This window comes from Ursus arctos, unplaced genomic scaffold (genome assembly GCF_023065955.2).
Source record: "Ursus arctos isolate Adak ecotype North America unplaced genomic scaffold, UrsArc2.0 scaffold_18, whole genome shotgun sequence".
In the NCBI taxonomy this organism is placed as follows: domain Eukaryota; kingdom Metazoa; phylum Chordata; class Mammalia; order Carnivora; family Ursidae; genus Ursus; species Ursus arctos.
This window is the reverse complement of record NW_026622852.1, coordinates 57,432,668-57,446,850: the sequence shown is the minus strand read 5'-3', so window position 1 is coordinate 57,446,850 and position 14,183 is coordinate 57,432,668. Positions and strand designations below refer to the sequence as shown.

At 60.2% G+C, this 14,183-nt stretch overlaps 2 protein-coding genes across 3 annotated transcripts in view; one reads left to right on the top strand and one right to left on the bottom strand.

Annotated features, from left to right (window-relative positions):
• Positions 1-9,638, top strand: part of SURF4 (surfeit 4) — a 13,610-nt gene extending 3,972 nt beyond the window's left edge. Inside the window, exons 2-6 of the mRNA XM_026514281.4 lie at positions 4,232-4,418; positions 5,087-5,163; positions 5,777-5,820; positions 6,273-6,459; positions 7,245-9,638. Coding sequence (XP_026370066.1) covers positions 4,232-4,418; positions 5,087-5,163; positions 5,777-5,820; positions 6,273-6,459; positions 7,245-7,511 — 762 coding nt within the window. The 3' untranslated portion in view covers positions 7,512-9,638. The remainder of the gene's footprint in view (positions 1-4,231; positions 4,419-5,086; positions 5,164-5,776; positions 5,821-6,272; positions 6,460-7,244) is intronic.
• On the bottom strand, positions 9,492-14,183 carry SURF2 (surfeit 2). Of its 2 annotated transcripts, none has more exons than XM_026514282.4 (6): positions 14,045-14,183; positions 13,804-13,958; positions 13,023-13,126; positions 10,941-11,129; positions 10,559-10,725; positions 9,492-10,084 (listed from the first exon to the last, which is right to left on the bottom strand). In XM_026514282.4, exons 1-6 carry the CDS (start codon positions 14,120-14,122, stop codon positions 10,001-10,003), a joined length of 777 nt encoding a protein of 258 aa, XP_026370067.1. In that variant the 5' UTR covers positions 14,123-14,183; the 3' UTR covers positions 9,492-10,000. The 2 variants fall into 2 exon arrangements, with proteins under 2 accessions (XP_026370067.1, XP_026370068.1); XM_026514283.4 differs by having other exon boundaries at positions 9,492-10,081.

Genomic DNA, 14,183 nt, shown 5'->3' with positions numbered 1-14,183 from the left:
GGGTTTTGGTACAGAAAGGCAGGCCATCTCCAGGGCCTGCTGACACTTGTTCCTGTGCCTGGAGGTGCAGCGGGAACCCACAGAGGAGCACTCCGGGAGACATGGTGGGGGAGCTCTGGGGTCATGGTGGATGCACACGTGTGAGTCACTGAACTCTTGCTTCAGCTCTGACTCAGCCTGATGGGAGGGAAGTCACCCGACCACAAAGTCTCATTATCTGGGACGTGTGGGCTTGAGGTGGCCCTCGAGAAGGGCAGCCCCAGTGCCTGGAGATCGAAGGTCTGACTCCCCTTTTGCACTTCCTCAGAGTTCTCCACCAAGAACTGCACACTGTTTCCCTCCGGTCCTTTCCGTCCTGAATACTCTGAGAAAGTAGGGTTCTCTGTGTTGCACGGGGGCTGCAGGGGGCTGTGGGACGTGATCACTGTGTTCTCAGAGTTATGTCATGGGTGGGGTTTCTGGAATCCCCTCCAGAATAGTAACCAGTCGTAAATAAATCCCAGCTTTCCGTATTGCCTAAGTCCCTCAGATGCTGCCGCTGCTTATGGACTGCATCATGTGTGACTGCAAGGTTCTTGGAGATGCCTGTGAAAAGCCAGCCCCACAGAGACTGGCCGTCCTGTCCTACAGTCCGTCCCTGCTCGGTGTCTGCCTCCAGCTCTCCTGCCACGATTCTCTTCCTTCCACGCGCGGCAGTGGCCGGTCTCGGTGTCTCGGTGTCCACAGTGGGCAGCACCGGCCTGCAGGGCCCGTTGGTTGCTGGATGCCGGTGCTGCACGCGCACCAGACAGGGGCCACTCTGGGCTCTTGGGTGCTGCCAGCATGCCCGACTCGGGCTCCTCCCTGCGGTGTCAAGGGGGATGCTGTCCACAGATGCATGATGTGGATTCAGTGGCCAAGTCTGAACTATTGTGACCAACATGCATTCAGGGAATCTGTAAAATTGGGTCTGGCCTCATGTTTATTTATTTTTTAAACCGTTTTTTAAAAAAGATTTTTTTAAAAAAGATTTATTTTATTTATTTGACAGACAGCCAGCGAGAGAGGGAACAGAAGCGGGGGGAGTGGGAGAGGAAGAAGCAGGCTCCCAGCAGAAGAGCCTGACGTGGGGCTCAATCCCAGAACTTCGGGATCACGCCCTGAGCCGAAGGCAGATGCTTAACGACTGAACCACGCAGGCGCCCTGTTAAAAAAGATTTTTATTTATTTATTTGACAGAGCACAAGCAGGGGGAGCGGCAGGCAGAGGGAGAAGTGGGTTCCCCGCTGAGCAGGGAGCCTGACTCGGGGCTCCACTCCATCGCAGAACCCTGGGGTCGTGATCTGCCAAAGGCAGATGCTTCACCGACTGAGCCACCGAGACGCCCCTAAACATAGGTTTTCCTTCCATGCTCAGTCCGAACAGGTGATTATTAGAGGCTGGCTGGTTTTAAAAGAGGCTCTGGCGGGGCGCCGGGGGGGCTCAGTGGGTGAAGCACCTGCCTTCGGCTCAGACCATGATTCTGGGGTCCTGGGATGGAGCCCCTCGTCGGGCTCCCTGCGCGGTAGGAGTCTGCTTCTCCTCTCTCTGCCTGCTGCTCCCCCTGCTTGTGTGTGCGCCGTCTGTCAAAATCTTTAAGAAAAAAGGTGCAGGGGCCCTGGAGCGGCCTGACTTACAAAGTATAGTCAGCCCTAAGCCCGGACCACATCTGACTTTGAAAATCAGATATATGCTTAGTTCACAGCACAGATAACCTGAATTTTGGCATTTTTCCCCCAAGCCCAGAGCTGTCTCCTCAGCATGTCTCATGGGGAAGGGAGGAGTCTCCCGACACATTGCTCTTTAATCCTCTTGACCCAGACGCTCAAATTAGGAGTACAGACTCCTCACGGAGGCTCGTAAACACTACCTGTGCATCTTGGGCCGTGCCGCCGAGCAGTGCGTGTGTTAATGGGGGTGCTGGACGGTGAGGGGCTCCGAACGAGGCCCAAGGGCCGGGCTTGTGTGCTCCTCCCTGGGGAGCACAGAACCACCTCTCAGCTCCAGTGCGGAGGAAGGTCACACCTCCCATGTCTGTCTGCCTGCCTTTTGGGGTCAGCCTCCCCGGGAGTCCCACCGTGGCCCCAGTCTCTGTGTCTCTACGGACAGGACTGGGAGCACTTCCACCGTTGACTGTCGCTGGGCCTTATGAAAGCATTTGGGGGCCATGCGGCAGAAGTGGCAGGGTTGGTGGCATCCGCGGTCCCTGTCCCCCCTGTCTGATGCCGGGGTGTGTGGACACCAAGTGTCCATATGTCCTATGTGTGCTCTACGTAGACCCCAAAGTTCACAGGGGCATTCGAGGCCCCTTGTTGTAGACAAGGTTCCTTCTCCTTCCTCCTTCTCTGCTTATTCACACTGGGAAGAGTCTTAGCAACCACTGATCCAGCTGCTGTCACTTTGTCGAAGGACAGAACCGGTCCCCCGCCTCCAGAAGTGATTCGGCTTGTCCACAGCCAGTGCCCAGGCTGGCGGCGCTCACACCAAGCCTCGAGCCTCGTCTTCCCAGATGCACCTGGCTGCTTGTCTAGGCCTCTGTCTGTCTCTGTGACCTCTGCCACCACTTCAGGGAGGGTCAAGGGCTGAGCAAGCGCGTGCAGAAGCGCCACCTTGGGGCTCAATCAAGCTCAGTAGATTTGAAGAGAAAGGACAGCTGATTTGTAAGCTCTTTCTCCCCCCTCTCCCTCCCTCCCTCCCAGGTGAGCCTGGCTGCTGTGGCCCAGGTGGAGGGGGAGGGGAGGCTCCTCTGCTGACTGAGCAAAGTTGGCCAACTGAAGGCTGATGGAAACAGCCAGAGGCTCATTGCCTGCGGCCTCAGAGATCATCAGCTGTTTCTAGAACTTGAAAGCAGCTTCTCCAAACGCCAACAATTAAGAGACAGAGACGCTCTTAGATACTAGATAGACCTTGGTTGGTGCCGATAAGGGTTCATCCGCTCTAAGAGGGGCTGTGGCATTCATTGGACCGTCCCTTTGTGGGGGCCAGACCCAAGGATGCCCTTTAGACTCTGTGCCTGACGCAGCACTCCTGTGGGTGGGTCCCAGTCTTCTGCGAGCGGCCGCTGCTGCCATGTGTCGTAGCGTTTCCCGTTGCACTTCGTTTCAAGGTTGGAAAGAGAAAGTGGCTGCCAGGACCCGAGGGACATTGGTGCCTCCATTCAGCTCGAGCATTTGTTTCCTAACCATGCCATTGTTAATGGCCCACCTCTCAGGGCAGGAGTACGTTCTGAATGTGTTTTCTCTCTCCTTGATGTTTGCCTGCGATTTTCCGAACTTGAATTCCGCTGCTGTTGACACAGTTGTCCTTCCGTTTGTTAGCGTGTCTTTGTAAGAGACGCACAGGGCTGTGGAGCCGTGAGCCGCACCGGTTCCCCGTGTGCACTCCTGGCGCCAGCACGCAGCTGCCCAGCCCACCTTCTGTCCCACACGGGCTCCCAGAGGGGCTGGGAAATGCGCGCCCGGCTGCCAGAGCCTCCTCTGGCTGCTCCGAAGGTTCTGGCCAGGTGTAGACATGTGAGCTTACCATTTGGTTGATGGAGAGGCCCTCTGGGCCTGGGACCCTGCTGTCACCTAAGTGGCCTGTCATCTCAAGAGTGTGCTCAGCTCTCTTCCGTCTAGAGCGGGTCTGAGCCCCTTTGGGGGTGCTGGGCGGCCAAGGCTCAGCGTGTGTGACCAGCAGGCCAGGTCGAGTCTCAGCCCGCAGCGTCGGCTTGGTGCAGCACTGAGCGAGCCCCTCGCCCCTGTGGGGTTCAGTGTGCCCGTTTGTAGAATGAGAGGTTCTCAAGGGAGTGGGGGACACGTGGCACTGTCTGGAGGCGTTTTTAGTTGTCACAATTGGAGGGGGCTGCTAATGGCATCTGGTGGGCGGAGGCCAGGGATCCCACTTACCACCCTTCGGTGCAGGACAGCCCACGACAGAGATGCCTGGGGCGCAGGTGGGGAGGCTGCCCCCGGTGAGCTCCTGAGAACACGTGCCGTGTGTCTTGTGTCATTCTCGCGTTTGACGACTGTCGTTGCCTCCTCCACACAGGTGCTGAGAGAACAGGGGTCACAGAAGGGCGCCCTGGTTGTTGCCCTGGGGGTCTGAGCCAGACAGGCCTGTGGCACACCCAGACCCACGGGACAGCGCGGGGAGAGGTGCTGAGGGTCCCTGCACCCGCCGGGGGTCTCGTGTCCGCCCCGCAGCTGCCTCAGCTGGTTTCTGTGGCCCACAGTTCCTCCGAGTCACGAAGCAGTACCTGCCCCACGTGGCGCGTCTCTGCCTGATCAGCACGTTCCTGGAGGACGGCGTCCGCATGTGGTTCCAGTGGGGCGAGCAGCGCGACTACATCGACACCACGTGGGGCTGCGGCTACGCGCTGGCCTCCGCCTTCGTGCTCCTCAACCTGCTCGGACAGCTGAGTGCGTGGCCCCGGAGCGCGGGCGGGGCGGGCGGGGGCCAGCGTGTCACCTGAGGGTCTCCTGGGACGACCGTCGCTCTCCCTCCCCTCCTTCCCTGGCAGCGGGTGCTCTGCGTGCTAAACACAGATGACATGGTTCCTGTTTCAAGCACCTGGAGTGGGCCATGTGGGAGATTTGGGTGGGCCGGAGGGGAGCCAGAGCGGTCAGAACCTGGGGTGTCGGGAACGGCTGAGTGGAAGGACACAGGGAAGGGAGAGCGTTAGGCCGGAATGCAGCTCCGTGGGCCTCGGGTCTTCTGCTCCTGACTGCTGTCTCCTGGTGGCAGCCCCCCTCCCTTGTACCTTGGGGGGCAGGAAAGGGGCCTGCACTCTTCCGCCTGTCCCGAAGCTCTCCACCGCAGAGTTTCTGATGGACCACCCACCCTGGAAAAGGGCCCACTCTCTGGAGCAAGGGATCCACTTTCTAGAACGGTGTTTCTGATAAGTAAGGTCCAGTTGACGCGTGTGGGGTCCATACCTCTCACTGATTCTCCTGGAAGTTGCTTTGTCCTTGGGGCGGGTGGTGGGGCTGCCGCTGCTCGGGGCTCAGGTGAGGTGGCCAGGTACCGGTGGTGTCTCTTCGCCGGGACTCGCCCACAGCCCCCTGACCCCGGCCCTTCTCCTTTCCAGCCGGCTGCGTCCTGGTGTTGAGCAGGAACTTCGTGCAGTACGCCTGCTTCGGGCTCTTTGGGATCATAGCGCTGCAGGTACACAGGGCGCGAGGTCCGGTCTCCCTTGCGGTGGTGGGAGCAGAGCTTCTGCAAAAAGGCGTTTTTGGGGATTCAGCTTCACTCCCCCCCTTGAGCCCTCGGCCTCTGCCTGGACCTTCTCTTCTCTTCTGAGAAATCACTGGATTTTCCTCAGAGCAAGCTCAGGGGGGCTGGAGAGGAGGGTGCCCCGAGGAAGTGCCACGCGCTGGGTACCCACGTTTTTGCCACCTTCCCGAGTTTCCTTTGACGGGGACAAGTCACAAGGTTGGCTACAGCCGGGACATTACCTTATCAGTTTACCTCCTAAACAACGCCCAGCTAGCCCCGTGAGCTGTGTAAGTCCTAGCCCGTGAACCCGGATCGGGCCGTCAGCTGCGGGGCTCCAGCCCTCCCCGGGCACAGCTCCGGCGAGCAGGCGCTTGTGAAGCAGGCCCGGGCTGGTCAGCACGCCCTGAGAAATGCCGAGCCAGGCTGTTGAACGTGGAGCCGTCCTGGGGTCCCGCCCTCACACGTATATTGGAGAAACTGCCTGCTGCAGTTAAGTCTATACGAGTCCGAGTGGGTTCGGAAACGCCGAGGCTCCAGTGTCTGTCTTCTCTCTTCCCTGCAGACCATTGCTTACAGCATCCTGTGGGACTTGAAGTTTCTGATGAGGTACGTGTGCTCTGCACGGTGAGCCTCCTTGCCGCGTCTCTAGACTCAGCACTAGCTGTTGGAGGGAGCGTGCTTGGAGTCCGTACCGGGTGCTGGCAGACTCCCCTCCCCACCCTGACCCTGAGCCCAGGGCAGACGATGCCGTGTCTCCCAGCCCCGTGTTCACGAGGGAGGCAAGGAGGGCCAGCCGGACTGTACCTGGTCACAGGGCTGGTCGACAGTCGAGCCGGGGCTAGGACGGGGCCCCAGGGGGTTTGGGCTCCTGTCACTGTTCGGCAGAACAGACACTTCTGTCTTCAGCCGTGGAAGGCCGTCACCCAGCTGGTCCTGCTTGGTTTGGAGAGAGGGACCTAAGGGTTTTTCCTGTGCTCCCGCCAGGGTCTCCTGACCTGGTCTGAGGGGCACGTGTAGTGTCTGATGAGCCTGTGACTCGCCTGGCGTGTCGTTCTCAGGAATCTGGCCCTGGGAGGAGGCTTGTTGCTGCTCCTCGCGGAGTCCCGCTCCGAAGGGAAGAGCATGTTCGCAGGCGTCCCCACCATGCGCGAGAGCTCCCCCAGACAGTACATGCAGCTCGGAGGCAGGGTTTTGCTGGTCTTGATGTTCATGACCCTTCTTCACTTCGACGCCAGCTTCTTCTCGGTAAGTGTTCCTGTTTGCTCAAACGGGTCAGGTCTCCTGTGCTTCGGGGAGGGGCGCTGCTCCCCACCCCCTTCCCTGGTTGTGTACTAAGCCTCGTCGAGGGGCTGTCAGAGTGATACTGGAACAAGCTGGTCAAAGGAAGCAAACCTTTGATCCCATTAAGAGGAGTAAGAACCCCTCAAGCTCTTGTGCGTGCGGAGTGGACAAACGACACCCAGGATCTTCCTGACCTTACTGGAGGGCCCAGTGCCCGGTGTGCCAGCCCTCCAGGCTGCCGGCCCAGGCTCTTTACAGACTCCTACTTCTTCCCTTGCCCGCTGCTCACACCTCTAGCAGTAGTGTCCGCACCGGGTGTCGGCTAGAGCCGAAGGCTCTGTCTTGCGTCCAGGAGCTTAAGGCGCACAGCTTGACAGCCCGCTGCGTGCCCTGGCCGGGGGAGGTTCCCGGGAGGGGCTCCTGGCGCCATGGAAGGGGGGAGCCCAGTTCTAAGAAGTACTGGGGGGTATCTTGATGGCTTGCGGGCCACAGGCTCGGACCCGAGTGTGTCCTGCTAAATCACAGCCTGTTCACGGGAGGCTTTCCTTCATCCTCGCCCTGACTGGTCGTGCTTTGGAGCATTGCTCCATAGGCGCCCCCCCGCCGGTGCTCCTCACCGGGACGCGGGCCCCTGTGACATCACCCTGACAAAGGCATGTGGAACTTGCCCATTTTGAAAACAGGGTACATCTCTTCATCCCTCACTTTTTTTTCTTTTTGTGGAATTTCCTACCTTCCGACCTATACAGATCCTCCAGAACATCGTGGGCACAGCTCTGATGATTCTAGTGGCCGTCGGTTTTAAAACCAAGCTGGCTGCTTTGACTCTTGTCGTCTGGCTGTTTGCCATCAACGTGTACTTCAACGCCTTCTGGACCATTCCCGTCTATAAGCCCATGCACGACTTCCTGAAGTACGACTTCTTCCAGACCATGTCGGTGATTGGAGGCTTGCTCCTGGTGGTGGCCCTGGGCCCCGGGGGTGTCTCCATGGACGAGAAGAAGAAAGAGTGGTAACGGGCCCCTCCCCTGCCTGGCTGAGACCCGTGGCCATCGAGGACTGGTTCGGGGTGGATTCGACAAAACTGCCAGCATTCATGTATTCTCTTCCCTTCCCTCCCTTGGTAAAGGCACAGATGTTTTGAGAGTTTATTTGCAGACACCTGGAAATTGATGGCTAAATTTGCTCTGGACCCACAACCTAGTATCTGACCATCAGAGCTGGCCGGACAGACGGCAGTATCTCCCCCCCCCCCCCCCCCAAGGCAAGGCCGCGGCTTCTCGGAGAGAGCGGCCGTTGGCTGCGGCCTCACTTCCTGTTTTGTTTCTGGTTTGCGGGCAGGGGCCTTCAGGCTGTACTGTGACCAGATACACTTGCGTATCATTCAGAGCGGTCTCCCTCTTATTATTTTTTAAGTTTCTGTTTTTAACTAAAATGAAAGGATTCAGGATGGCCCAGCCCAACATCAAACACACTGTTAAGTCCTGGTTTTAAACCGCACCCACGGCTCCGAGATGTCCCTGCCCCGCACTGTAATACTTGCGGGGCCAGTGACGGCATTTAGAGACCCAAACCCAAAGAACGCGCTGGAGGGGTGGCCGCAGCCGCGTCCAGGTGGAACTCACTCACCAGAAAGCGCCTCGGACAGGGCTGATGTTTGAGAGGGCAACCCCCTGGGAGCCTTAGAGGAGCCACGCACGAGTCCTCAGATGCCCCTAGAGCCGCAGGGACCCACACTCCGACCCTGGCCTGGCCACACGTCTGCAGGTTGGCTCCCACGTGAGGGGCGTGGGCCGAGCGGCAGCCGCGTGGGGCAGGGCAGCAACAAAGCGGGCTCTCAGACCAGTTACCTCACCCCCGACCTTTACAGAGCCTCTGCTGAAGCCGTGGGCCCAGCTCCGACCTGGCTGAGCGCCCCGCCTGGTTTTCCTTCGGCTGGAGGGAGCCTTCCCAGGCTGTGCAGCCGCGACTTCCCATCCTCACGAGGCTGTCGCTTGCTCGGATTGTCTATCTGCTATGCTGAATGCAGCCCAAATTACTTTTTACGATTTGTGATGCCTTACCGATTGGATCTTAATCCTGTATTTAAAGTTTTCTAACATTGCCTTATACTGTGTTTCTCTTCTTGGGGGTACGAGTGCCTGCCTGTTGCTCCTCCGCTCGTTGGGCTGTAGCTAACGCCATGAGGGGAGAGTGGGACATCTCTGTGCCCCCCCCCCCGGACCCCCTCGGGAACAGGCTGACCCAGCTTGACGAGGGCTGCCTGGGGCTCGTCTCCTGGCTCATCAGTTAGATGTGCAGGCCTGAGGGTCGCCCGCGGGGATGCTGGGGGCCGGTCTCCAGCCAGGACCCACATCTACCAGCCAGATCAGCGCCAGGGGAGGGGGAACCTGCCCCACTTTTGCCTCCCAGGGCTCCTAGAACCTTACCTGGCCCTGCAGCCTGGACCCACCAGACCCGAGGGCAGTAATGGCCCACCTTTGCAAGGCCCCACCTCGTGCCTGTGCCCCAGCCCCTGCGGAGGCTCACCCCCACGTTCCTAAACCCTCGCCCACGCCCACGCACGTACCCCTCTGGCCTTTTGACCATGAAGCAATGGCTCACAGACAGAGGGCTTTTCTACTTCCCAGCACTCAGCTGCTCACCACGCAAAGGGGGGTTTCTGACTCCACGTTTCCGCCTTGGTGGGGCCATCTCTTGGTCCACCCCTTCCCCATCAGCACAGCATGACAGTCCTCTCAATGACACTCAGCCAAGTCTGTTCCTGTGACACTGTTTTTGACAGGGTATGGGTCCTTTCTTCTCTGCCCTGTGCTTGCAAGACCTTTGTTGGTTTGTAGAAACAGGCTGGCCCCAGGAGGCCGAGGGGTGTGGTCAGAGGTCACCCTCCCCGCGGGAGGTGGTGCCGGCCTCCCCCCCGCCCCGAGCAGGCCGGTGCCCGGGATGGGGTGGATGCCTTTGCAGGGAGGAAAGAAGAATACCATCCACCAATTGGCTTCGGCAAAACAATTTCTGAAAATTTTTTTTTGCTTTATGTGGGAAATAGGTATAAATCTCATTTTATGCTGTATTTTATATCTTAGTTGTGTTTGAAAACGTTTTGATTTTTGGAAACATCAAAATAAACAATGGCGTTTGTTGTATGCAGTGTGGTCCTCTGGTGCTGTCCAGCCGGGGTGGGGCCTGGCCAGGCCTCTCCCTGGATGCCGAGTGAGCCCGACGGACTCTAGGCTTCGCTGAGGAGCACTGAGAAGCCACATCCAGACAGAACGCTTCCCTCGGGGTCCCTGCTGCTTCTTGGGGATGGGGAGCGTGCCCCTGACGCCTGTGGGACCGAACCCCAGCCCCACTTTCGGGGGCAGCAAACGCGGGTGGAGAGAGCAGGCCCTGGGACAGCCCAGCAGCTGGGAGGACACACTGCAGGTGGCTTGACGAGGAGCACGGGGTCAAGTGTCCGAAGGATTCTCGAAAGGCTTTCAACAGGTGCTCTCCCTGCAGCCGTTTATTAACAGGACTGTTTAAAAGAGCTGAAGCTCTTAGCTTTACGATGACGGCTTTTGAACTTCTTCTTCGATGAGTTCAACTGCTTCTGGAACACAAACAAAGGGTTCCAGTTCGTGAGCCTTCCCAGTCTGAGAGGAAGGGGCCCTGTGACGGGAGACAGGTTGGCTCCCCACAGCGGCTTCCCCTCAGCTGCCGGCGGCCCAGCACCCCCGCGTCCGCAGCCTCACAAGAGACCTGGACGTCCTGGAGCCCGGCCCTGCTCAGCTACCACGGACGACGGAACCTTCGTCACTGGCTCATGGCGAAGGGCCGTGTCTGGACGCGAGTCCCCCTCGAGCTCCCTGCTGCGCTCGGCAGCCCTCTGGAGCCTGTCCGTGGAGCCTCGGACCGGGAAGCAACCCTCCTCAGGGCAGAGCGGCCTCGGCTCCCATTTACTTATGAACGGCTAGCTTGGCATTTCGTTCGCAAAAACAAGGTTCTTTTAATATTTTTTCAAGGAAACGGAATACTACCAGCAGAGGAAGCTGCCGCCACGCGAGCGGCCCGGGGTGCCACTCACCTTCCCACGCTTGTGCGCTGGCGCCCAGGCCGCTTCCAGCTCCTCTCCGTCCCCGGGGCCCTTCTCTGCCGTGCGCCCTGGCTTCTCGACCTCCTCTTCTGTCAGAAAGTCATCGGTGCTGTCCCCAGGCTCAGTCCCTCCCAGGCCCTTCCTGGAGAACAACGCGGCTGGAAGGAATGGGGGCATGGGCTGTTTCAGGTCAGAGTCCCGGTCTGTGCAGGGCTGAGCAGGGAGCGGCCAGCCAGGGCCCAGGACCTGACGACATGCCGTGGGAGGGAGGGAGGGAGAGAGGCTGCAGCCCACTCGCTGCGAACTCAACACGGACCCGGCAGCCAGGATCCAAACCTGCGGGAACGGGGGTGGGGGGGGCAGTCCCGCTTACGTGGGTACAGGTCTGTCATGCTGTCATCACTGTCACTCGCAGCTGTGCCATCGTCGCTAGACGCAGGTTCCCAGAAGGCCTCTCTCAGGCGAGGCGGCCCGGCGCCGTCCATCTGGTCTTCTCTCCTCCTCCTCTTGTGCAGGAGGCAGGCAGGCACGTACGCCACACCCTGCTTCTGACACTTTTCATCTGGGAGACAGGCCAGCACGCTGCCTGGCTCTGGGTCTGCCCCGCAGCCCCCCAGTGCAGAGCCAAGCTCCACCAGGGCCCCGTACCCTACTCTGCTGGGTAAAAATTGGCTCTGTTCCTACCCAGGGAGGAAGGAGGCCAACAGGGGTGCGGCCGTGGAGTGAGAAGATGCAGGGGTGTGCTGCGCCTCGAGCACTGAACCCCCAGCCCTAGCCCGGCTCCAGGAAGCCTCAGGTGTGCTGGCTGGCTGGGCCCCCACACTCGATGGGGGGGGCTCAGTGGGAGTTAGGCCCTTGGCCCAGAGCAGAGGCATCAGAATGGGGCCTCCACGCGGGAGCCACACTCCCGTGTACGGGATTCGGGGAGGCCTGGCAGCCAGCGCAGCGGATACAGACTCAGCCCCGACGAGGAGCAAGGTGGCACCAACAGGCCTGGCTCCTGAAACACGCCCTGTGTGGGCGTGGCTCTCCTGTCCAGTGCGGCCCCCTCAGGGAGAAGGCGACTGGGCCCTGGTCTCTGATGTCCCTGCCTGCTTCTGCCCACCTCCAAGGTCCTATCATCTGCCTCATGTCTGCCACCCACTCCGTGGTCCCACATGGCCTCCTGGTCACTGGCCCCTGCACCCGGTGTCTCCTCTCTGCATCCCCAGCCAGGCTCCCTGGCTGCCAGGCTCTGGCTCCTTCTGGCCACTGGTCCTCTGAGCCACACACTCCAGCGTCAGGATGACTCTTTTGCTCATGGAGTAACCCAGTGCTCCCTTTGCCGCCCACACCAAGCAGCCCTCAGGCTCTGTGCCTGCGCAGGATCCCCGCTTCTCAACCCTCCACACGGTGTCCTTCGCTATTGCCCTTAGGTGAAGACCAGGCCTTGTTTCTTCTTGGGGCAACAAAGCCTTCCGAGTTCTTGTCCTCATCCTGCCTGTTTCCAACCCCAACCCCCCCTGACTCTGCCCCATCTGGTCCTCCCCTACCTTCCCTTCAGGAACATTTGAGAAGAGTCTACCACTCTCGAAACCTCTGCTCCCCACACCACTCCACCTGGCTGCTTCCCTCCCTCCTGGGGCTCCTTCCGTGCTCAGGACTGGCCCTGGCCCTTCTTCTGTGGCTCCGTGGATGTCCTATCAGTGATGTCCATCATCTGAGTGCTGGCCCTGTTGTCAGTAGCCACCCTCCCTGACACACGCCGAAAGGAACGTTTCATTTTTCCACGAAGCCTGTCACCCAGATGCTGCTCTCCTAAACCACCCTACGTCTTGAGCTAGGAGTTCGGGGGTCACAGTTGATTTCTTCCTCTCCCTCGCTGCCTCACCTACCGATTCTACCCTGCGCACATCTTCCCTGCCAACACCTGCTCACCCCAGCCATGGTCACCTTCACCTGACTGCACAGCCACGGAGCGTCCCCTCTTCCACTCCTCCCCAACCCCCCACCTCAGAGCCACAATGACCGTGGCACACAAAGTGATCATGCCAGGCCATGCTTCAGTCCTTTCGATGTGTCCCCACTTCATATGGTCCTGACCTCCAAGTCCTCTGTGTTCCTGTCCCCGCCTACCTTGCTGACCCCACCTTGCATGGTGGCCGTCCTTTAGGAGTTCCTGCGGCCACATTTTTTCTGGCTCTGATCTTGTCTGAATCCTTGCCTCTACTCCACATGTCCCTAAAGTCTCAGCCCAGAAACTCAGCCTCCCCGGGGCCTCCTAGCGGCCCTTGGCACATGTCCTTCACAGCACTCGCTAGTCTGTAGTGGCCTCGGAGCCCACTGCACCACCAGCTGCCAAAGGGTGACTGAGACGCCACTTCTGCCTTCGAGGGGCACTCATCCTGGAGAAGGGCAGACATGCACTTGAACACCTGTGAAGTGAGGCGGACCATGTCCGCCCGTGGCTACTTACATTCACGCAGAGCTCTCTGGTACCGCCGGCCCTGCGTGTGCCTCAGCACGTGCTCTGGGGACTTGTTGATGTGCCGCAGGGTGAGTCTGCAGAACAGCTGGTGCCTAGGGGACAGGGACACCTCCGTCGGCAGGGACATTCACGAGGATCGACATCAGCAGCTTTCCACCACGGCTGCATCTTGGAATCATCCTGAGTCTGACAGCAGAGGTCTACGAGGTGGCCCGGGCTCCAGAAGCAATTCCACTCTGCAGCTGGGGTGGAGAAGCACTGATCCAGACGGGCTGTGAGCTCTCCACCTACGTCTGGGACACAGGCCTGGCCAGCCTCAGCACTCAGCTCCCACGCCAGCGAATGCATGTGGAAGACTAGGCCTGGCAAGGCGCTGGATGAACGGGGGCACCCACCCTCGCCCTCTTTCCTTCAACCACTGTCGGCCACACACGTTCAACTACACCAAAGTTCTTAAATATGTGACACTGACCCCGTTCAGAACCTTAGGTGACAGAGCGCAAGCCCTCCAGCTCCTCTCCGAAGCAGACAGGCCCGGGTGACAAACCTCGGCCTTACAAACACCAAACAGGCACCGGGGAGGGGCCTGGCCTCCCACCCGCATGTCAAGTCGCCTATCCCACACGAAGGTGGGCGCCGGGGCCTCGAGGAGCGCGCACCCAGCGGGGAGGGGTCGGGGCTCGGAATGCACCCCCCGGGAGCGGCCCGACTCGGGACCCGGACCCGTCCCCACTCGGGACCCTGCCTACAGTGGCCCCCGCGCACGTACGGGTTCTTGGTGCTGGGCACGATGTGCGGCTCGAACTCCGCGTAGTCGAAGGCCGGGGTGGCGCGGACCAGCCGCCGGTACTTCTTGCCGCGGGTGTAGAGCTGGAGTTCGGGCAGACGGCAGGGCAGCTCGTGGCCGGTGAGGACGCATTTCACCTGCGGGCCGGAGGGCGGGCGAGAGGGTCAGGGGGGCCCCGGGGACACCGCGCGTAGCGCGCGCCTCCCCCGCCGGCCCCGCGGACCTTGTGGGCGCCGGGCTCCAGCCGCAGACTCGGGTGCTCGCGCAGAAAAGCGCACACGTCGGCCGCTAGCTCGTCCATGGTCTGGCCGCTCGCGGAGCTGAAAGGCGGCGCCGCTCGCGCCGCGTGGGCCAGGGCGGGG

Bases quoted from the DNA above. Each gene is read 5' to 3' on its own strand.
- SURF2 (XM_026514282.4), bottom strand. From the start codon at position 14,122: ATGGACGAGCTAGCGGCCGACGTGTGCGCTTTTCTGCGCGAGCACCCG. The intron at 13,959-14,044 runs GTCCGCGGGGCC...TCCGGCCCGCAG, and splicing joins TGGAGCCCGGCGCCCACAAG to GTGAAATGCGTCCTCACCGG. The intron at 10,726-10,940 runs GTAAGCGGGACT...CATTCCTTCCAG, and splicing joins CATGACAGACCTGTACCCAC to CCGCGTTGTTCTCCAGGAAG.